Below are 20,405 nucleotides of genomic sequence, written 5' to 3' on the forward strand. Positions count from 1 at the left end.
CCCATGAAGCTTTGCGAAAAGAAGTGGTTCGGGTAGTACTGGGCACGATCAATCGGTACCATTTTGGAGGGTCCCGGGACACATCCTGGAAATGGAACCATCACACTATTGCCCTGCTTCTCGATAAGGCAAATCTGTTCAACGGCTTCAGTAAGATCGGGACGAAGAAGTAGCTTGCGGGCGAAAAGCCACCGCTTCTGGGTGGTGGGTCGGTGGTAAAGGTAAGGTGTTGCCACTTGGCTTAGGGCTCTGGAGGTCGACGCCAGAGCTAGCAGAGTAGAAAAGTCTGCGGGGTCACTCTTCAGTACACATTAAGGACAGAAGTGTCCGACTATGGGCTTGCGGAGCTCGAAAGGAAGTTCCACGACGAGTTATGACTCAGTCACTTTGCTGCAAGCTAGTAGAGCTTTCAGGTCAGGGTCAGCAATGAAGGCATTCATCAACCTCGGATATTGAGAGTCGGTCCTAACTTACGCGTTGCCGAGATGTGGGTGCCGAAGTTGGTTTCTGAAGAAAGGAGACAAGGGCGGTGCAAGTCCTGGGAAAGACTTTAAGCCGCGGGCGGCCAACGTGATGATTGATTTGTCGTAGGGAATGGTGAGAGTGAAGACATTGAAAGGAGGAGGTTTTAAGCCCATGATCCCAACGCACAGACCATGATATGGTCCCGTCTATCAAGGGATCATCTGAAAACTAGGTATATCTAAGGAGATAACATGATGGAAAACAAAGTCTGCAAAGATGAGCCAACAGCAGGTATGTGGCTACCTGGTATTCTCAACAATAACCTGGATGGACGGTTGGGATTACCACCAAGTGCCAAGCCAAGAATAGATGACATCTGAAGCACCAAGATGCCGGTAGTAAACCTACTTTTGTCAACATAAAATGCTCTGAATAATTGCGCCAAAGAGCAGCATCGAAAAGACAGAAGATGATAAGCCGCAGACATAGCTTCAGACTTCCTCTCGTGGTAGCTATATAAGTAGGGACAAGAAGCCCAGGTAACTAGGCTAGACAAGTTTCACGATACTAGGTCAGTAAAAGTGCCAAGAAAAGACTGCCTTAGGTAGGTCTTTCATGGCGTTCTCAAATACTGACGTGGCGATCCATCACTTACACTGCACAACATTTGCCAAAGCGGACAGACAGCGGGAAGACCAGGGTCTCATGGTCTCCACTTCAATATCTGTGGTTTTTGAACAATGGCTCTGTTTTCGGAAGGCAGAAACCCACGTCCTTTGTATGTTATAGAGAGCCAAACACGCATTCCAGGCTGTGTGCTTTGCTTTCCCTTTTATATTACACCCAGCAACACCAAGGATCACAACCTCACAACGCTTGAACGGTGAACGGCAAAAAAAATGAATATTGGTGTGAGTCTTTTGCTGAGTCCCACATCATGGCTCTTTGGTCTGAGCACTGTGACTCCAGGGGTGATGGCTGGGTCGGTTTCGAACCCGTGGAAGGGACAGCCAGCAAGGCCAGCGACCTATCACCTGGAGGCTGAGACTCTAGTGACTGCACAACGGCTAGACTCTGCCGTTGCAGTGTCATTTCCCCTGTTTGACACATCCTCTATCTTGCCCGGATTCGATGCCACAACACAAGGAGCAAGCAACGATGTTGTTCTACGCCGCATCGTCACGACGATGACAACCATTCAGAGACAGGCGAGACTGTGGCGGTGACAGGACTACTGGCAGTTCCGGTGTCAGCCAACAATACCATTCCCGTAGTGTCGTGGCAGCATGGAACCATCCTCTCTTTCGACCAGATGCCTTCCCATATGGTGAAGCTCTCCGATCCAAACTACAACGTGACCGACGATGCCGACTCCCTGGGAAACTTTGTTTAATATCCAGCGATTTGCAGCGAACGGGTTTGCCGTCATTGCGGCGGATTACATCGGCAAGGGCCTGCTTCGGGAAGGGCGTGGCGAGGCGTATGTCGTCAAGGGCGCAACTACGCAAACGTGTGTGGATATTCTCAACGCTGGGCTCGCCGCGCTGGAGGATCTTGGTTTAACACCGGCGAAACTGTTCCTACATGGCTGGTCCCAGGGTGCCCTCAACACGCTATGGTTGCATCAAGCTCTCCGCTCCTATGGGATCGATATTGAAGCGACGGCTGTTGCCAGTCCCTTCAGTGATCTCGATCAAGCATGGCAGAGTTGGTCTGGGAAGGTTATTTTCCCACTGCCGGAGAGTCTCGAGAGCTACCCTCCCCTGGCTGCCTGGATTGCGCCTTGCATGATTGTGGCTCTTGGTAGCTACGAGATGTACTACAATCTCTCAGGCCTGATGGAGACGGCGGTGCGGCCTCAATATCGGGAACTAGCAGAAAGAAATTGGCAAGATTATAACATCAGCGCCATTGATCCCTCAAACTCTCCCAACAGTACCAACCTATTGGCGGATAGCTTCTGGAAAGGCTACACGAACGATCACATCAGTGCGCTGCAACGGCAACTGATCATAAATGCAGCCATAGACTGGGAATACGATAGCTCCATTCGTTTCTACTATGGTCTTGCCGACGAAGCTGTCCATCCGGCGATGGTGACACGAACAGTTGCTGCTAGGGCAGGTATGCCGCTGGAATCCAGGTCGCCAGGACTACCCACCGGGCGGCATTTCTTGCCGGGCTGTATGGCAGCGGAGCATCGCTTGACTGCTCCGATAACGTGTTGTCGTGGTTTCAGAGCAAAGCTTAGTCGGGCACTCGCTGAGCTTGATAGGAGGATAGATAGGTATTGAATGATAAACTGCCCGATAATCGTAAAATACCCGCCATGAAAGTCATCCAAAGTAGGTAGCCAGTCCCAAAATGTCCTTACTTCAACTCAGGTCAAGATGAAGGGTCTCACGTGATATCGCGTCTATTTTGGTGTGTTCAAAGTCTCCGCGGTCGCGAAACATGGGTCGGTCATGTTTCTATCCACAAATGCACATGCCCTTTGCTGTCTTTTTCTTCAGTATTTCTCTTCCAGGTTTGCACCAAACTCCAATGCGGGGTTTCAGTGGTCGACATTGGCCATGTCATCGCTTCGACCACCTTTTTGGAGCTTCTGACGAGGTGCATGACATCGGAGTCATTATGCTTCACCATGTGTCGCACGCTTATCAATTTCGCACGGCTGCATCGGCACCTGGAAAGTGGGCGCCTGTTTTTAAACTCGACAGGGACGACTGTGGTGTCGTGCAAGGCACCTGCCGACTAGCCGTAGCGTTCCAACAGGTCCGGGGACGGCCCGGGGATAGCCGCACACTGACGTCAATGCCACAATGAGCTGAAGGAGAGCAAGTAGAGCTCCGTGATATATCTTTGTGTTTGTGGCCAGTCTTGCACTTCCTGCAGATATTGTCGACATTATCTTTTGGGGAAGCTGCCGGTCACCCTACCTTTCGCAGTGCCCTCCTCAATACACCAGCATTCGACCAACACCACTGGTTAGCTGGGGCACTATTGACTGAAAAAAAGTTCCCATCACTCGCCATCACTCCAAGTTCTGCGATAATAAACATGGGCAACTTCCTCAATCGCAAGCCGGTCCCGGCCCCGGATGCGAACCATCACACCCATAACGACTTGCGCTCGGCGTCTTCTCGACCGAGTGTCGGTCAGTGGTTCAAGGCGACATGGCTGGATATCTTGACCATGGCTGCCCTTGGCGCCGTTGGTCTGGGTGTAAGGATTCTTCTCCGGGCTCCTGCTGAGCTCCTGACCTTTGGGTCTAGTTACTGACAGAGGACTCACTCAGGTTTATCACGCGAAACCAGCCCCGACCCGTTCGTTCCCCGTCACGTTTGCCGACGGCGAGATCGTCTACCCCGAGTTCGGCTACCCTCTTCGCAAGGAGATCATTCCGATCTGGCTCGCTGCGTTTCTGGCTTCTGTCATTCCCATTGTCATCATGCTGGTCATGCAGATCCGAATCCGATCGTTTTGGGATTTCAACAACGCAGTCATTGGCTTGCTGTACAGCCTAATCACCGCCGCCGTGTTCCAAGTTTTCATCAAGTGGCTCATCGGTGGCCTTCGCCCTCACTTCCTTGCCGTTTGCCAACCGGATTTGTCTCTGGCTTCTAATGCGGCCGGCGTCCAGGGAGCTGGGTACAATGGACGGGGATACACAGGCATCTACTATACCAAGCAAATCTGCACCGGCGATGAAGATGAGATCAACGACTCGCTGGAAAGTATGCCCAGCGGGCACACCACTGCCGCCTTTGCAGGCCTGATCTTCCTCAGTCTCTACCTGAACGGCAAGCTGAAAGTATTCTCGGATTATCACCCTGCCATGTGGAAGCTGGTCGTTCTGTACGCACCTGTCCTCGGGGCCTGCTTGATCGGAGGCGCGCTTACTATCGACGAGTATCACAACTGGTACGACGTTTTCGCCGGCGCTGTTATTGGAACTGTTTTTGCTTTCAGCGCTTACCGGATGACGTATGCCTCGATTTGGGACTGGAGGTGGAACCACGTCCCGTTGAACCGCACAACGTCTTTTACCTTTGGACATGGCGGCCAGCAATACTTGGACGTGGGAACGTTTACGAGACGGGGCGCTTGGGGAGAGAAGCACGGGCTGACTGGTCATCATAATGGGACGGCTGCTCACCACCATGCGGCTCCTATCGGGGCGACTACCGGAACGAATATTCCTCAGAACAGTGTCCATGGCGACAATATGGTATAGTGAGCAATGATAGGTATGGGAGTGAGCAATGATAGGTATGGAATCGTGTTTCAGGGTAATGCGGAGCGGGAAACAAAGCCGGGAGGGTGAGGTAGTGTAACCCCAAAGCAGGATGGAGTTGGAATGGAGGCTTGCGGTCAAAGGTGGAGACTATGGGAATTATTGCCAAGAGGCGCAACCCCTCCTTTCATGTCACGATGAGTTGCTTTCTCCTTGACTGATCTTTGATTTGAGATCATTTGATGCCACAAAAAATTGCAATTATCTCTCCTACCCAAGAAACCAAAATATCCTTATTGAAAGTCATTAATCAGCCACGTAGAACAATCACCACTTAACCTCACTATGCCGTTCCCATACAAGACCGTGCTCATCACAGGAGCAACATCAGGCATCGGTCTTGCACTGGCCGAGCGCATGATATCCGCGGGCATTTTTGTCATTGCAATTGGCCGTCGCAAAGATCGTCTTGAAGCCCTGGTTGAGAAACATGGCAGCGAGAAAGTCGCTGCTGAGCCATTTGATGTGTCGGACTTGGACGCCATGCCCGCGTGGGTTGAGGAGTAAGCTACACCAATCCTTTCATCTTAGCCTATTCGTTGACCGTGATCTTTTTTAGGATCACATCCAAGTACCCCCGTCTCGACTCCATCATTCTCAACGCCGGCTTCCAGCGGTCCCTCGACTTCACGTCCCCGTCCACCATCTCGTTGTCGTCCGTCTCAGCAGAGCTCACCACCAATTATCTCTCCCCCCTCCACATGGTCTCCCTTTTTCTCCCGCACCTGATCTCGCTCGCCCCATCCCCGACGTCCATTGTTCTTGTCTCCTCAGGTCTCGCTGTCCTCCCCCTGCCCCGATGCGCAAATTACTCCGCTACCAAAGCCGCCGTGCACAGTCTGGCTTGGTCACTCCGGTGCCAGGTTTCCGGTCCGGAATCACTTCATACCCACCACATTAAGGTAATTGAGATCATGCCGCCGGCCGTGCAGACAGAGTTGCATCCCCAGCAAAAGGACTTGGTAGAGGCGGGGCAGGATCAGCCCGGGATTGAGCTGGAGAGGTATATCGAGGAGACGTGGGTGGACTTGGTGAGGGAGGAGGAAAAAGAGGAGATTGTGCACAGTGTGTTGAGGGAGAGGTTGGAGGTGGTAGAGGGGCCGAGGAAGGGGGCGTGGGAAGGGTTTGTGAGGGCTATGAGGGGGGCTGGGTTGAGGTTTTGAGGTTGTGGGGCATTTAGTCATCCAAGTCGCAAAGGTCATCATCATCCTCCATCTCCTCCATGTATTTCCATTCTACTTTGTCTGGGTGGTCGTTTTCCAGTAGCTCCTTTTCCACCAATGAGATTTCCAGCTTGACGTGTTTGGAGATTGTTAATTCATCCGCTGTTGCCCGCCTTAACCAACAGTTTGCCGCCGTGTCTTGCGCGGGATCATCGCTGAACGGTTGGCCTTCTAGTCTTGAAGGGCTGTTGGGAGAGAGGGGTATTGGTTTAGCCGTCAGTTGCACCAGCAAGTTGTCTCCGAACGGCGCCGTATGAGGATAATCGACCTCAGAGTCCAAGTCAAAGCCTGTATGAATATCTTTGTTCAAGAACCTGAGAAGATGTTCTGGTCCCGGTGCATCTCCGTCAATACTACTTCCCGGTTTTGGTCCATTACTTTGGTTCAAAATATCCACCCACCGCTCTGGTCGAGGAAGTTTCCTGTCAACAAGCCAGATGCCGAAGCGGGGGAATGGCGGACAAAAATAGACCACCAACAGGTAGAAGATGGGCGAAGAACTGGTCCCGGTGACACCCAGAATTTGAATGTATAACGTCCAATTGGTCATTAAAGCTCCTCCGTCTTTGAACATGATGGTCCCGAAATAGTCCATGTCTGCGAAACCGAGGAGTCCTGCATCGGAGCTGCTGGAAATGGCCCTAGGTGCCACTAAAGACCACTGTTGGTGACCATCTTTATCAGGCCTGTATCCGAATGATTTCCGCAAGAGCAAGAATGCCAAGCGCGAGCTTTTGGCGTGAACCGTAAGTAGAGTGGTTGATGGATTGATGAGGGCCGAGGGCTTGGGGTGAGTGAGGGTAATACTATGCCGGCCCAAGCTTTGCCATTTTCCTCTAAGCAATCTGGTGGTGTCCATGAACTCCTGCCACGAATATAGGGATCAAGTTCTCAGTACCTCGTAGACGGGATGTCCAATGCCGGTGGCGGCCAAGGGCAAGATCATAGGGTCGTCTGGCTTGCTGGTCCGCGCGCAGTTTAATTTGATCGCGTAGAGAGCTGGGGTTCGTGAATTCGAAAGCCGCTGCTGATATTTTGAACCTTCGTCTTCGAATCGTTGAAAGAGTTCAACTTTGAGGCTGATGCCGTCATTGGAGATGCCGACATTCCTGAGCCCTTTATGAAAACGAATGACTGCCAGCCCGTTGGATTCAGAAAATGCTTCGGGAGATTCTGCAAACAAGCTCTCCCGTACCATCCACTCAGGATATCGGCCTCGTCCCCCCATGCGTTCAGCAAATGAGCGTGTATTGGTGGAGAATACTGACCCTTTTCGGGTAGTCCAGAGAAGCACCGTTTCATCGTTGAACAGACGTATCAGCTCGTGCTGGAGGCGAACAAACGCATTCTTGCCTTCACCATAGAGGAGGGGCATGTGAACGCCTAGGAGACCCATCATACTATAAGCCCTGTCCTCGATCTTTGTTGTCTGGCGTTTAGAAGCCCACGAGAGCTCTGTTGATATGGAACACGACCTAAAATTCTGGATATCCTTTTGTTCGATCGTGGTTGCATATGCTACTGCAAGTGTGCACGTTTCCCTGGAGCCAACGATGTTCCAGTCTGAGTCAACAAAAGCCAAGAACGGCGGAGCAAGCAGCTCCTGTTGAGTCCATCCCCTCGTGAACCAGCGACTTTGGACCACCTCGGAATTGCGAGGCCGTGACTTTCCATCACTGCAATAATGTGGAGAGACATCCTCCAGAAAGGCCTAACAGATCTGAGCCTCTTCATACCAGCGGAACATGGAGTTGATGGCCTCTCCAAATTCATAGCTGTCGGCCTTGTTGATGCAACACGTGTCGATCCCGACGTACTGCCATCCCTGGGATCGTGCGAGTTTGCAATAGTTCTTGACCTTTTGCCAGGCCTTGAGCGATGTTCGCGCAGAGCTCGAGATGTCATTGAAGGTGACCTCCTGTTCTCCCCATGTGTGTGATAGAATGGCATATTGGGGCATGATGTTGAGGAACTGCTCAAGTCTGAGGGTTGTAGTGTTGAGAAGTCTCATTTTGGGGAGTCACCACTGGTTCAATAGCAGGAGGGGCACAAAGATGAAAAGAAAACGGAAAAGGCAAAGAAAAAAGAGGAAAAGTGTTATGGAAAGTAAACACACGCCCAAGACAGAAACTGGAGATAAAAGCAATCCCGAACCAAGAAGCTAAGCGCTGAGGCTGAATAAAACCAGTGCGGCACGCAGCACAGTCACCTCCTGTCCCAAGCCACAACTCATCATGACAACTCATAGACAGGCAAGTTGGCGGCGTGGGTTGGAGTTGCCGCCCGCCAATGAGAGCTGCTCTGGCAGCCACGAATTTCCTAGCAACAAGCGAGCGGCCATGCAACCCAAACAGCTTTTTGTCGACCTCTTCGACGTGCTTTCGGTGCCTGCATATCTTCATAGCGATGACATGACATGTGTTTGATCAACAGTTCCTGACGCCATCCTGCCCCTCGACGTCGGTGTGCCCATCCCGTGGATTTTCCCGTTGCTTGTCGGGCGGCTCCCGTGGGACAGGGAACGGGGAAATCCTTCCCACCCGCGAAGCTTCTTTAAACTTCAAATACCCCTGAATAAAACCGCCAAGACACTACACATTCATCATGGAGCCGGTAACTGGCCTACTGTTCCGCTACCGAGATTGGCAGCAGCTCAACCACCCCCACAGGGCTGATGATCAAACGCCAGGCCAACAAATTCTCATCGCGTCGAATGCTTTTCGTCTTTTTCACGCAAACATCTAGATGGAAAAGACCAGCACGATGGCGCCACACCGACTGACCAGCGCTCTCCTGGCATCATTGTTGGCCACAATCCTAACCGCCGGGACAACGGACGCTGCCCTTCTCGACGTTCCTTCACCAAAGAACTATGTCAGACGGGCCCTCGCCCGCGCTACCGTACTAAACAATCACGTTTACATTGAAGGCGGCCAAATCACTCAGTACGAGGACGGCTTCAGCTCCATTCGCGGCCGAGTGGAGAACCAGGTCAACTCCACCCTCTCAATTCCCCTGAACGAATCGTGGAAGTCTGAATCAGTCACCATCAAAGCAACCCCGAAACCTTTTGAAAGTTTGGCTAGAAACAGATGGTACTTGTGGACCGATACAAAGAATGGGGTATTCTATGCTTGGGGTGGATACTGGCCGTTTGGGCTCGAGATGGTGACGGATGAAGTCTACAAGTTCACCGCTGACAGCCGAGGAGGAGGTGAATGGGGCGTGGAAACGCTTCCTAATGGGGTGCGCTTGGATCAAATCAGCCCGGGCGAAGCTGGGGCTGTCACCAGCACCGGCACAATGGGAATCGTCATTGGCGGACAAGCCACTCCTTGGACGCAGTTGGGAAGGGATAACACTCGCCAGCTGTCTGGGATGATAACTTTCGACTTTGAAAGCAAGGCGCTCATGAATGGTACTCAAAAGTTCAGTCCATTTGGGGACACGCCAGTTGTCGGAGCGTCTGCCGAGTTTATTTCTGGGGTTGGGGAGAATGGGATTGTCGTAGTCATGGGAGGACACGTCGGACGAACTGACAAGGAGGTACCACTTGGGGAGATGGACTTTTTCGACATGAGAAATGTCACATTTTTCGATCCCGTGACGAAAGAAACCTGGTCCCAAGTTACCACTGGAGATATTCCTCCTTCACCGAGAATCGGATTTTGCACAGCAGCATTCAGCAGCAAGGAAGGGGGCCACGAGATGTAAGTTGCATGATAGCTCTCCTGAATAAATGTATTCGAATTGCTGACCAGACAGTTTCATCTTTGGTGGCTCAAATGAGCGGGACTACTTGGTGTACGAAGACGCTTACATTCTCAGCCTGCCCGGATTTGTCTGGACAAAACTCCCAACACCACCAGGCGGCCGGAGAGCTTACCACACATGCGTCGCCGTCGGCAACCGACAAGTCTTGAGCGTCGGCGGTCGTGGCAGAGAGGATGAAATACAAATCCGAGATCCGATCCCTCAGGGGCTCCTTCTGTTCGATATGACAGCGATCGAATGGAAGCTGGAATACGATTCCAACGCCGCCGCCTATGTATCAGCAAACGCCATCAAGGACTGGTATGAGAAGCGGTAAAGAATATCTCTTCATCTACATAATTCATGATGGCCAGTTGCTAACTCAGAACCAGAACTTCTTCTGATGTTCAATGGTCTTCCGAAGGCGTCGAGCAGCTCTTTGCAACATCTGCCAAGGCCTTATTCACCAGTGGAGACTCGCCAGACTCCCAGTCAGGTTCAAATACAGATTCCCCGTCGGGCCCAACAACAACCACGATGCCAGATATGTCAGCACCTGCCGGCTTGAGTACGGGAGCAATGGTGGGAATAATACTAGCGGCTGTGATCTGTCTGGCCGCCATCATTGGTAGTTGGCTTTTCTGGCGTCGACGACGAGCTGGTAGACACGACGCGCTCACCGAAACAGATGACCTGGGCGAGCTGGGAGTGTACGGAGCTGTTGATCGCAAGGAGCTGGCCTCGAAGTCACATGTGCGAGAGATGCCCTCTGATGCCCAGGTTGAGGAGCTGCCTACCAAATTTCAGGACACAAAGGTACCTGTTGCCCATTATCACGAGGTCGATGGGGGCCATGATTATGCGGAGCTGCCAACCTACCACCGGCCAAGGCCCAGGGCATCGCAAAACACGCTGCCGCCGGTTGAGTTGGATGCGGGCTATACAGAGAGGGAGCTGATGTAATAGATCAGATGAGCGAGGTAATTGTACATATTGTTTTGATGAATAAACCCGGTTGCTTCCAGACTCAGGGGACACCGAGAACGAAGTGATATCACAGCAATCCGGAATCTCAGTAGCGAATCGCTAGGTAGACTGCATTTGTTCACTTCAGTCATCTAACCTCTATCCCCCATACCTCGGTCTTCCCGCTTCGTTAGGTACATGTCCGATCACAATCTACATGACATCGCCAGGAATCTTTTGCAGCCCTTTTCTACGTGTCAGCAAGCATAATCTTCACCAACATCTCCCAGCGAGGCAAACTTACATCCATCAACATTCTCTGGAACATTCTGTGGCTGAGTGCACCTCATCGCCTCCTCAGACGATTGGGTCTTGAGCTCCTTGCAAACCGCATTGGAACAACGGGCATCGAGCGCGCGCTGCAGAGAGTCTCCCTTCCAGCCAAAGACGTAATCGCCGTGTTGGGAGTACCCAAGCCTGTGGGGCAAGTGGTCAGTCACGGTTGGCCCGGCAACAAACCAAGGGGCTAATTAACAAGAGGGGTCACCTACCCGTCACCAGTGCTCCACACAAACGGCTGCGACCCATCCTCGGGCCAGAGGCTCTTGTCGTTGAACGCCTGGGTATCCCACATGACCTCGTACATCAACTGCGGCAGTCTAACCGGGTGCGAGCTCGGGCAGGGGCCGGTGCTCTCGAACGATCCAGTCTGGGGGTACGCCACGTGGCTCTTGTGGTCAGGCGCGTCGAGATTCTTGCCGTCCCAGCAGGTGGGGAACGTGATGGTGGTTCTGATGCCGCCGTCGCAGAACTTGTTGGGGAGGGTGGTGCTGTCGCTTCCTGTGCAGGGGGCTCCGCCGCGGTCGTAACCAGCGCCGAGGCAGCGGTGGCAGAGCTGCTTTTGCATGCCCCTGTTCTGGCGGAGGCCGGCGTCGCCGACGAGCATGCGGAAGCCGGGCTTGAAGGCGGTGACGGTTGTCTTACCGTCGTACGGTGGGATGTAGTAGACTGTCACGCCGCCGTCTGTTCTGAGGCCGACGTTGGGGAACTGCCTCACGCGCTTGTAGGTGCCGTTGCGGGCCTTGAAGTAGAGGACGGCGGTCCAGTAGTTGCTAAAGTCCTCGCTGAAGGTGCACGAGGTGCAGGTGGAGTTTTTGACGAGGTCGAAGCCTTGCTCGAAGGGCATGTGGGCGTTGAAGGAGTTACCACCGACGATTTGATGGACGTGGGGAGATTGTTCCAGACCTGGGTTGACGAGGGGATCGAGGCGGGAGACGACGAGCTGGGAGCAGCCGAAACGTATCATTTGTTGGGCTTGGGCGGCTCCTTGAAGGAGTGCCGCTGCTAGGAGGGTTGACTTCATGATCTTGGTCTGTTTCTCCTGTGCTCCTGAGGCGGATGGTGGTAGGAAGAACGATGGGAGTTTCACCAGCAGGAACAACAAAAGATATCAGCCTCCAAAGACGCTCAACCCGGAAAATCAAACGCAAGAACAGACAACAAGGTAACCTCGTCCTAAATAACACAACAGTCCCATTCCCCGGTTTGGGGTAAAGGACAAACCACATGGCAAAGCCTTCCGTCTACAGCCGCCCCAATGCCGTCTGCTGATACAAAGGCTTTGTTCAAATAAGCCCGAGCCTTGATATTTGCGATGCTAGGGTAATCTACGACTCTTGCTTGGGAAGATCGGCAGATGAAAAGCCTTGTACTATGGTGCGTGTGTTTTTGTTGGGGTAAGTCTTGGAGAAGGAAAAGGGGGCAAGTTTCCCCTCTTTGCTGATCCCGCCTTGGTAATAAGCCAGCCGCAGGTTGCTAATATGGCAGAATAGGAGGGTAAATAACAGTGATAGTCCACGCTCTCGATACTATATGGTGCACATGAGCTATACTTCCCTACCACATTCTAGAATTGTTGCCATGTGGCTGATCTGCATCTCCGATATGACCAGGATAGCGTTCGGCCTATAAGGGACGGGAACAGAGAGACATGATTTAAATCGATTGCCAGGCACACCCTCTTTTGCATGTGGTTTTAGTGTTCGTGTTGACCTTCCTGATCGACCTATACCCTTACTCAGACGTCACAACATTTTGTGTCTTTCACGATGAGATACCTTGCCGTTGTGCTGTCCGCTGCCGCAGGCGTGCAAGCAGCCAGACAATGCTCAACCACCACAGGGTACACCCACCGGGTACTCGATGCCCGTTACGACGGCCCAGATGTCGATAAGCCAGGCAGCGACCTTGCAACCATCTCGGTCAGTCTCAGCAGCAGCACAACACCTCTTTACGAGTGTGTAGCGCAATGGCCAGAATCATGGAAGGGTTTCCACAATGTCACGGAGAAGCTGATTTGGAGCGATTGCATCTGGACTGGTGCTGGTAGTGGGGCGGACAAGTCGGTGGCTTTTGCGGTGGATTGGAATAAGAAGGTGGTGTATCTGGCTCATGTGTTTGCCTGCAGTGATCGTGAGGGGTTAGTCCATTTTCTCGATTCTCGTTTTCTCCCAGTGCTTGGACCTGACGGCTTTTGTCTTAAATCAGGACCGACGGCCTAGCGACTGGAACGCTCCCTCTTTCCGAGCTTGACTGTGATTACACCGAAGAGGGCAGCGCCTATTGCATCCCCAAGGCGACATCTTCAGGCGCTCGCCCTGACCTCAGAATAAGCACTGTACTTGCTCCCACGGCCCCAGACGCCAACACCGCCTCCTGCTCTGAGATCTCTGAGCAATACCAGTCATGGACACTGGAGAAGTGGCACAGACAGTTTGTCCTCACTCCTGGCAGCTTTGAGCCCAAGGCCGGAACCGATACTGGACCAAGCTTCACTCTCAAGAGCTTGGGCGTGAATGGCGTGACGTTTACTTGTGCCACTACATCTGCCCCGGTTGGTCCCTTTCAGGGGGAGTGCAAGTCGGATGTCACCAAGGCAGCAGCGACGTTCACTTTCGACCCCAAACTCAACATTTTGACTGTCAAGCAAAAGTGGGATTGTGGGGATTCGTAAGTTTTCCAGACGAAGACGAGTTTTTTGCTCAAGGGCTAACCTCATCAATGGCAGTGCCGCGCTGGAGACGGTTGGCGTTGGCTACATGCAGGGTACTTGTGACAGGGGCTTCAATAGTGATGTCTTTACTTGCTCGTCCGAGCCAGTCCTGATTGGAACTGAGGCGTTATAAAAACAGTGGGAAGACTTGGCGAACGATTGAGCTTTTCTGGTTGTTGTTATTCACGCATTTAAATATCCGAGAAAGGGAACCCTTTATCCTGGTGTATGAATCTGTGACTCCATGACCACAATCGATTTATTAAACCACAAATCCAAATGTACCAACCACTTTGCGAGCCACTCTTTCCACTCCCTCACACCAGCGCTTTGGTGGTGGCCCTTCATCGACTGCTGTGGCTGTGTCCTCGGCAGGGTCAAGTGCGGATAATTTTCTTTTTCGACCTCGACTATCCGCGTCGACCATTTCGCCAAGGGCTGTATCAAAGTCCTGGAGGTCAAGGTCCAAATGTGATACAAATCTGCTGTTATTATCATCTGAACGGAATCTGTCGAGCTCCAGATCCAGCTCTGAATCAACTACTGTACCGTAACGGGCCCAGCAGTTAGGGTCCTCTGCATCCTTACAACTGACAGAAAGCTTGAGCATTTGGGTGTATGTATGATAAATGGTCCTAAAGTTTGCCAATATCAGAGGAGCATTTTCCTTCTAGGTACCGTGGGCAGCCGATGAGAGGACCATCAAAATAGACTCACCCCGTATCCGGGCCTCCAAGAGGCCACAATCCATCCGGCTGAAACCTTTCAAAGGCGAAGCTAGCAATTGACTTCTTGACGGCACACTCTTCGATGAGCTGAACCAAGACTGCTGTGGAGGCAGATTCCTGACAGAGGATGCCAAGCTTCTGGTGTCTGTACCGCTTGATGACACTAGTTGCAGCGGGCGCACGTGAACGAAGGGTGTCGATGAAGCTCTTCTAACATATGTATCACGGAATTAGTTTCTGTATCTGCCCGTTCTCGAAAAGTAAAGCGGGAATTTGTGTACTGACCAGCCCTCTCAGGCTTCCATGATCCCAGTCTTTGGTTGTTTTCCTGAATTTCTCGACAGATGTATACACGATACGCAAGGCGCACAAAACAATAGCGGGATCATAAGCTTCTCGCGGATCTGTGTCCTCGGGACTAAGCGTCTTGTTGATGAGGTAGAACAACCTGAACGCAAGATCTTCAAGAGAAGCCCGAGATAAAAGGCACACCGCGACGAGGCAACTATGACCCTCTGCTGATGGGGCATTAGCAAAGACAGGCCTTAACGTTATATCACACCTTACGTGGAAATGGAGATACATACGTCAAGTTCCGATAAAGCTTGCATCTCCCGTCCGGGAGCCATTCCATCTGCGAAGGCATCCAACAAGGTCGCAGAAAGTGAGGGCTCAACATATGAGTCAGAGGCATCGGCGCAATCTGGCGCGGGATGTTGTGGATAGATGGTTCATGCGAATTGTGTGGCTAGTCATGGAATATGGTGAATAAACCCTGTTTTCCCCTCCGCTGTCAATGTGACAAAGAATGTTGTCGTTTGTTGAGAACCAGCTCTCGAGACTCATGAACCCGTCTTTGAAGGTCACTTTGTCGATCTCCACACGAAGTGAAACCAGAAGCTCGTGGGTCGCCTCTGTTTGAACGCAATATTTAGCGACTCAACCTACCATGAATTCTAAGGGCTTTATACTCACTGATGTCAAAAAACATAACCAGGGGCATGGGAAGGTGGTCTTTTATGCCATTGCTAGGGATCATTTTGCTTGCCTTCTGAGAAAGTCGGTTGCATCGGCTGCATGGCACTCCTGGAGCCCCGTCGCACTATAGACGTTACTCTTACTGGGCAGAGTCCGGGATCAAGCCGGAAGAAAAGGGTACGGTACTTACACTGCCGGTTTTCTTTGCAAAAACGCACTCTGCACAACCAAACCTTCGTATGCGTTGATTTGACGCCTGGGAATCCATGGCGCCAGGACCAAGCTGATGACCAGCTTTAAAATATACCATCGGGGGCAAGTTCTCAGCTAGCATGGGGAGAAGTGCCATTCCACCATCCACAACCGGTATGGGGTTGGTCTCAACTGTCTCATAAACACTCGTGCAGTCACATTCGGACACTGGACTTGCCATCGGAGCCATGGAAGGTTTGTTGTTGCCATGAAGGAGAGGTAGGTCCCAGTTTGAGCTCCCAAGACCACAAATTTGATCCTCCTCAATACAGCTGACTTGTAAGGGATATTCTGAAGCCTGTATTGCACAGTGTTCGCGTCGATGATCAAAAGAATTGTGTGGATCGGCCCATAGGAGATTTCGTGGCGTGGGTATGCCAGGCCCGATTTGGGATACATAGTCGCGTGAAGCTGAGTGTTTTCCCGGGGTGCTTCTCCGGATGGCGTGAAGGTTGCTCGCTCCAGTAAGTCGTTTGCTGGTCGGTTTGGGGGACGGTATGCTTCCTCCTGAATCTGATAAATGGTTAGCGCTGGGGTTTAGAAGTCCTAGACACGTTGCAAATGATAATGATGTCTTCTAACCGTAGGTTGAATGAAAGCAAAAGTGGATTCATCGATCTGGTAGTCTCGAAGCCAATCATATGAAGAAAAGTCAAGTAAAGCATCAATATCATTGTCGGTCCCACATGTCAAACCTGGATCTCCCGGGCTGGTCTCCATGATTGTTGTAAGCCGAGACGCAAAGTGAGTGCTACAGGTGACGGGAGTTCGGGTGAGTTTGGAAAGACGTCAGGAAGGCAATGAGGAACAATCTGGGCATTCATGTCGGTCAAGTTCATAATAAACAGACCCTACCTTGATCTTCAGAAACCAAGTGGCCAAGGTAAGGTAAGGCAAAACAAACGGGCAGCATTATGCTAACATTTGATTGGCCGAGGGTGCCCGTGGCTTGCTCGCTTCGACGGCCAGCGTCTCGGAGACTGCAGATATTCGTATAGAGGGGTCTCTGCCGTCGGGTTTCGCTTGCTGCACACATATGTACTGTTTTAACGACACAATCACCGTCGATCTTGTCACTGGCAAGTTTGTTTTTTTTCCGATTATCAGTGATGATGGTGCTATTCTCGCCCTACCGTTATCGGTCTTTGCCGCATGATGACTCCATCCGAATTCTGCGGATCCATCCGAGCCCTCGCCGCGATGCGCCAATTCGATGAGACTGGACATCCGTCGTCTTTCTGAGCTGGCACCACCGTACGAAGCACTTTCATACGCTTGGGAGATGCATTAGACACAGTGCAGATATTCATCGGAGATACCGATGTCCAGCTTAAGGTCACTTGGAACTGTTTCAACGCGTTGAAAAACCTGCGACTTGCCCGACACCCCCCGCCCAATGTGGATTGACGCCATTTGCATCAACCGGGAAGATAACGAAGAAAGATCACATCAAGTCCGGATGATGGACCGGGTCTATGCCTCAGCCAGTCGCACCGTTGTTTACCTCGGAGAAGAGACATCTAGCAGTCGAACCGTTTTCAAAGATCTTACCCAGGCTGTTGATGGGCCCTTCAAACTCTTTGAGGATGGCACCTGAAGACCAGAACGCCCTAGTCAGGATGAGGGTGTGGTGGTAGATTTGGAAGAGCTGATTAACCGTTCATGGTTCTCTCGAATCTGGGTACAACAAGAGGTATATATGAGCGACAGAAAATCGGTCCTGGTAGTGTGTGGTTTAGATCACGCCTCGTGGGAGCTGCTTCATCGCTGTCTCTTCGGGTACAAAAAGTAGACCTTGGTAGTCAACCGATCTGCAGCTCCCGGTGTACTGACTTTATCCTCTTATAAAGAGAAGCTTCCCACCTGATGGAGTTTGTGGAGAGCCCTCGGCTCAACTAGATCGTGTCAAGCAACTGACCTCCGAGTCAAAGTATTTGCGCTAAAAGCCCTAATCCGTCCCGGGAGCATCAGTCTGGATCACATCATCGACTATGTTCGAAGTCTTGAATCAGTTTCGGCCGCAGTTGCAGAGTACTTACTACCACTCATAGGCTTAACGTTACTGTTGGCCGTCCGCCATCCCCATGGTCGCGTTGGTCTTGCCTCTTGGGTCCCCGACTGGTCTCAAACGCAGCCACTGTGAGGCTTGGATGCCTTTGGTATGGCCGTCCGAAAAGCCATGGGCAACAACAAAAAAGGATTTGTTGACGAAAGGCCAAATGAGTTAGTACCTGGTACCTATCCAGTGCTCATCAACATGTTGAGGTACCTGTAAGGCTGAGTAACCCGAGCCAATCTTTGCTGCAGCTTTCATTACATCTTTTTTTCCAAGGCCCTAGAATATGACCCTGGAATTTTGTGTGTAGATGGTTGGCGTGCTGGGAGTATCACCGGACTGGGGGCAACGTTCCGTTTTTGTGACACAAAAGACACAAAGCAACAATTGGCACGCGTTCAGGAAGTTACACGGCGGCTAAAGAGGGATGGGATGATACCCGAGGGCTATATATTCTACCATCTCACATCAAGGATCATAACATCATATCATGTGGGTGTGCGTCCGTTGTTCATGTCTCTACCTCACAATCTAACTAACCAATAACACTAACCACTTCTTGCTTAGCATTCAACAATCTAGGCACGGTAGAAATGAGATAGCTTTTTACCAGAGGCCTTGTTTCGGCAGGTGATGAGGATGAACTGGTACGTGTTACTCACTTACGTACCTGGCGAAACACGCCACCCCAAGCATATGCATCATTCTCGCATACCTTTCCCCTATTGTCGCCAGGTTGAAACCGCTACTGATATATGTTCCTTTAAACGGAATAGCATGTACCTTGATTGGTTTCCGGCCGAAGGAAACGTTCCTTCGTAGATAATCCCGGAGGCCACACGACACTTAAATGGCTGTAAGTTCTTCGTGATTGGGGAACGTCTTATTGGAATAGCACCCGAGGCTGCACAAGAGTAAGGTGTTCTTTTTATCATCAAGAAAACACATTGGCCATGTCTCTTACGACCAGCTCCGGGTGGGCGCTGGCAACTTGTCAGTGGAGATTGTTATGTCATGGAATTGGAGGAAGAAGTTGGGCATAAGGAACTTCAGTTTTCCGTCGGAGGAACATGGGATGGGTCGAAAATTGAGGGTTGGTTGGACGAGTAGCCAGAAAAGTTGGAAGTCTGGTAGATTCCAAAATAACTGGGAGCACATCACCTTTTGACGGAGTTCTGGGTGAAGGAGTTGCAAAAATGCCCCGGAGCTGTAGCTTTCAGAGTGTGAGGCGGTGGACTGTCCCACTTTTTAGAGGTATTCAGGGGCTGATATCAACGTCAAGAGATTCGCTCGGTACTATATTGGTGCTAACGTGCTTGCGTTCCGGAACCGGAAGCTACTACCTTCTCTAAACTGTTTGCCATTTCGCTTCGGATTGCATCATTGGGAGTCGCTGTCCGCCATGAACACCAAGACAACTGGCAGCTATATGATCTCAACAGCCAGGGTCATATCTTTGCGCATTCTGAGAACTTAACGTGTCCTCCAAGGATGGAAAGAACACCAGACTTTTCGACAATCCCTGTCATTGATCTGTCCCGCTGTTATGATCCAAGCACAAGGCCTAAGCTTTTAGCCGATCTTCGACATACGTTGACCGACGTGGGGTTTCTGTACCTCATCAATCACCGTCTTTCTGACGTTACCAATGCAATCATTGACATTCTGCCACAGCTTTTTGCTCTTTCGCCTGAGCAAAAGTGTGAAGTAGCACTTATAAACTCACCCCATTTTCTTGGCTACAGCGGTGAAGCAACCGAGACAACAGCAGGCCAACCTGATATGAGGGAGCAGTTTGAGTTTGCAACGGCGTCATCCGATGTCTGGGAAGATGGAGGTAGAAAGGGTCCATTATTCCAACGACTTCAGGGCCCTAACCAGGTACGTAGTCTGCCAGGTGAAATCTTCATTGTACCTTAGTAACAAGACTTCAAAGTGGCCCAGAGTCTCATCCAAAATTAGAGGAGCCATAACCTCGTACATATCCTCTCTCTCAGACCTATCCATAACCTTTCTGTCATTGGTTGCTGAAGCTCTCAATCTCTCGCCCGATAGCTTTGGTCACTTCCTCTCAAACTTCAACCGTCTCAAACTCATCAGATACCCCCCGCCTACTTCGACCAGGGATACCAAAACCCAAGGTGTAGGCCCCCACAAAGATTCCTCAGGCTGGTTCACGTTCCTTCTCCAAGCCTCTGGGCCAGATGTCAAAGGCCTTCAAGTCTTGAACAAAAATGGCGACTGGATCGACGTCGCACCGATCGAGGGAAGCCTCGTGGTGAACATTGGCCAGGCCTTCGAAGTAGTCACGCACGGTGTATGCAAAGCCACAGTTCACCGTGTCATTCTGGACGGGCTGAGAGAAGATAGATACAGCGCCGCATTCTTTCAGGGGATCAGAGGGAGCCTGACCAGGACGGAGGCGACAGAGACATTGAGACATCACTTTGAAGGATGGGACGCAAAGGGCAAGCCTGCAGCGATCGCAGCACAAGACGTTGAGTCGCCCTTTTTGAGGGGAAAATATGAAACGTGGGGGGAGAGCCAGCTAAGAACGAAAGTTAGGAGTCATCAGGATGTTGGGAGGAGGTGGTATCAGGAAGTTTGGGATGGATACATGGAGGATGTATAAAGA

At 51.4% G+C, this 20,405-nt stretch overlaps 9 protein-coding genes across 9 annotated transcripts; 6 read left to right on the top strand and 3 right to left on the bottom strand.

The window, feature by feature from the left end:
* Nucleotides 1-1,829: 1,829 nt before the first annotated feature.
* Nucleotides 1,830-2,759, top strand: QC761_213430 (uncharacterized protein; the record flags this gene model as incomplete). Its single annotated transcript, XM_062877077.1, has 1 exon — nucleotides 1,830-2,759. One exon carries the CDS (start codon nucleotides 1,830-1,832, stop codon nucleotides 2,757-2,759), a length of 930 nt encoding a protein of 309 aa, XP_062735732.1.
* A 117-nt stretch (nucleotides 2,760-2,876) lies between these two features.
* QC761_213440 (uncharacterized protein) lies at nucleotides 2,877-4,702 on the top strand (the record flags this gene model as incomplete). Its single annotated transcript, XM_062877078.1, has 2 exons — nucleotides 2,877-3,690; nucleotides 3,764-4,702. Exons 1-2 carry the CDS (start codon nucleotides 3,526-3,528, stop codon nucleotides 4,700-4,702), a joined length of 1,104 nt encoding a protein of 367 aa, XP_062735733.1. The 5' UTR covers nucleotides 2,877-3,525.
* Nucleotides 4,703-5,047: 345 nt separating this feature from the next.
* Nucleotides 5,048-5,925, top strand: QC761_213450 (uncharacterized protein; the record flags this gene model as incomplete). The annotated part of the gene is made up of 2 exons (XM_062877079.1): nucleotides 5,048-5,265; nucleotides 5,322-5,925. The coding sequence occupies 2 exons, from the start codon at nucleotides 5,048-5,050 to the stop codon at nucleotides 5,923-5,925; spliced, it is 822 nt and encodes a 273-aa protein (XP_062735734.1).
* Nucleotides 5,926-5,938: 13 nt separating this feature from the next.
* On the bottom strand, nucleotides 5,939-6,360 carry QC761_0046070 (uncharacterized protein; the record flags this gene model as incomplete). The annotated part of the gene is made up of 2 exons (XM_062872403.1): nucleotides 5,939-6,273; nucleotides 6,300-6,360. The coding sequence occupies 2 exons, from the start codon at nucleotides 6,358-6,360 to the stop codon at nucleotides 5,939-5,941; spliced, it is 396 nt and encodes a 131-aa protein (XP_062735735.1).
* Nucleotides 6,361-6,868: 508 nt separating this feature from the next.
* QC761_0046080 (uncharacterized protein) lies at nucleotides 6,869-7,996 on the bottom strand (the record flags this gene model as incomplete). Its single annotated transcript, XM_062872404.1, has 2 exons — nucleotides 6,869-7,661; nucleotides 7,722-7,996. 2 exons carry the CDS (start codon nucleotides 7,994-7,996, stop codon nucleotides 6,869-6,871), a joined length of 1,068 nt encoding a protein of 355 aa, XP_062735736.1.
* Nucleotides 7,997-8,339: 343 nt separating this feature from the next.
* Nucleotides 8,340-10,807, top strand: QC761_213470 (uncharacterized protein). The gene is made up of 3 exons (XM_062877080.1): nucleotides 8,340-9,695; nucleotides 9,751-10,071; nucleotides 10,131-10,807. Exons 1-3 carry the CDS (start codon nucleotides 8,731-8,733, stop codon nucleotides 10,699-10,701), a joined length of 1,857 nt encoding a protein of 618 aa, XP_062735737.1. The 5' UTR covers nucleotides 8,340-8,730; the 3' UTR covers nucleotides 10,702-10,807.
* Nucleotides 10,808-10,866: 59 nt separating this feature from the next.
* Nucleotides 10,867-12,398, bottom strand: QC761_0046100 (uncharacterized protein). The gene is made up of 3 exons (XM_062872405.1): nucleotides 11,256-12,398; nucleotides 11,009-11,181; nucleotides 10,867-10,949 (listed from the first exon to the last, which is right to left on the bottom strand). Exons 1-3 carry the CDS (start codon nucleotides 12,065-12,067, stop codon nucleotides 10,918-10,920), a joined length of 1,017 nt encoding a protein of 338 aa, XP_062735738.1. The 5' UTR covers nucleotides 12,068-12,398; the 3' UTR covers nucleotides 10,867-10,917.
* Nucleotides 12,399-12,759: 361 nt separating this feature from the next.
* On the top strand, nucleotides 12,760-14,030 carry QC761_213490 (uncharacterized protein). The gene is made up of 3 exons (XM_062877081.1): nucleotides 12,760-13,183; nucleotides 13,252-13,713; nucleotides 13,772-14,030. The coding sequence occupies exons 1-3, from the start codon at nucleotides 12,813-12,815 to the stop codon at nucleotides 13,887-13,889; spliced, it is 951 nt and encodes a 316-aa protein (XP_062735739.1). The 5' UTR covers nucleotides 12,760-12,812; the 3' UTR covers nucleotides 13,890-14,030.
* A 5,231-nt stretch (nucleotides 14,031-19,261) lies between these two features.
* Nucleotides 19,262-20,402, top strand: QC761_214250 (uncharacterized protein; the record flags this gene model as incomplete). The annotated part of the gene is made up of 2 exons (XM_062877155.1): nucleotides 19,262-19,651; nucleotides 19,707-20,402. 2 exons carry the CDS (start codon nucleotides 19,262-19,264, stop codon nucleotides 20,400-20,402), a joined length of 1,086 nt encoding a protein of 361 aa, XP_062735740.1.
* Nucleotides 20,403-20,405: the final 3 nt, after the last annotated feature.

Source organism: Podospora bellae-mahoneyi, chromosome 2 (genome assembly GCF_035222275.1).
Source record: "Podospora bellae-mahoneyi strain CBS 112042 chromosome 2, whole genome shotgun sequence".
In the NCBI taxonomy this organism is placed as follows: Eukaryota; Fungi; Ascomycota; class Sordariomycetes; order Sordariales; family Podosporaceae; genus Podospora; species Podospora bellae-mahoneyi.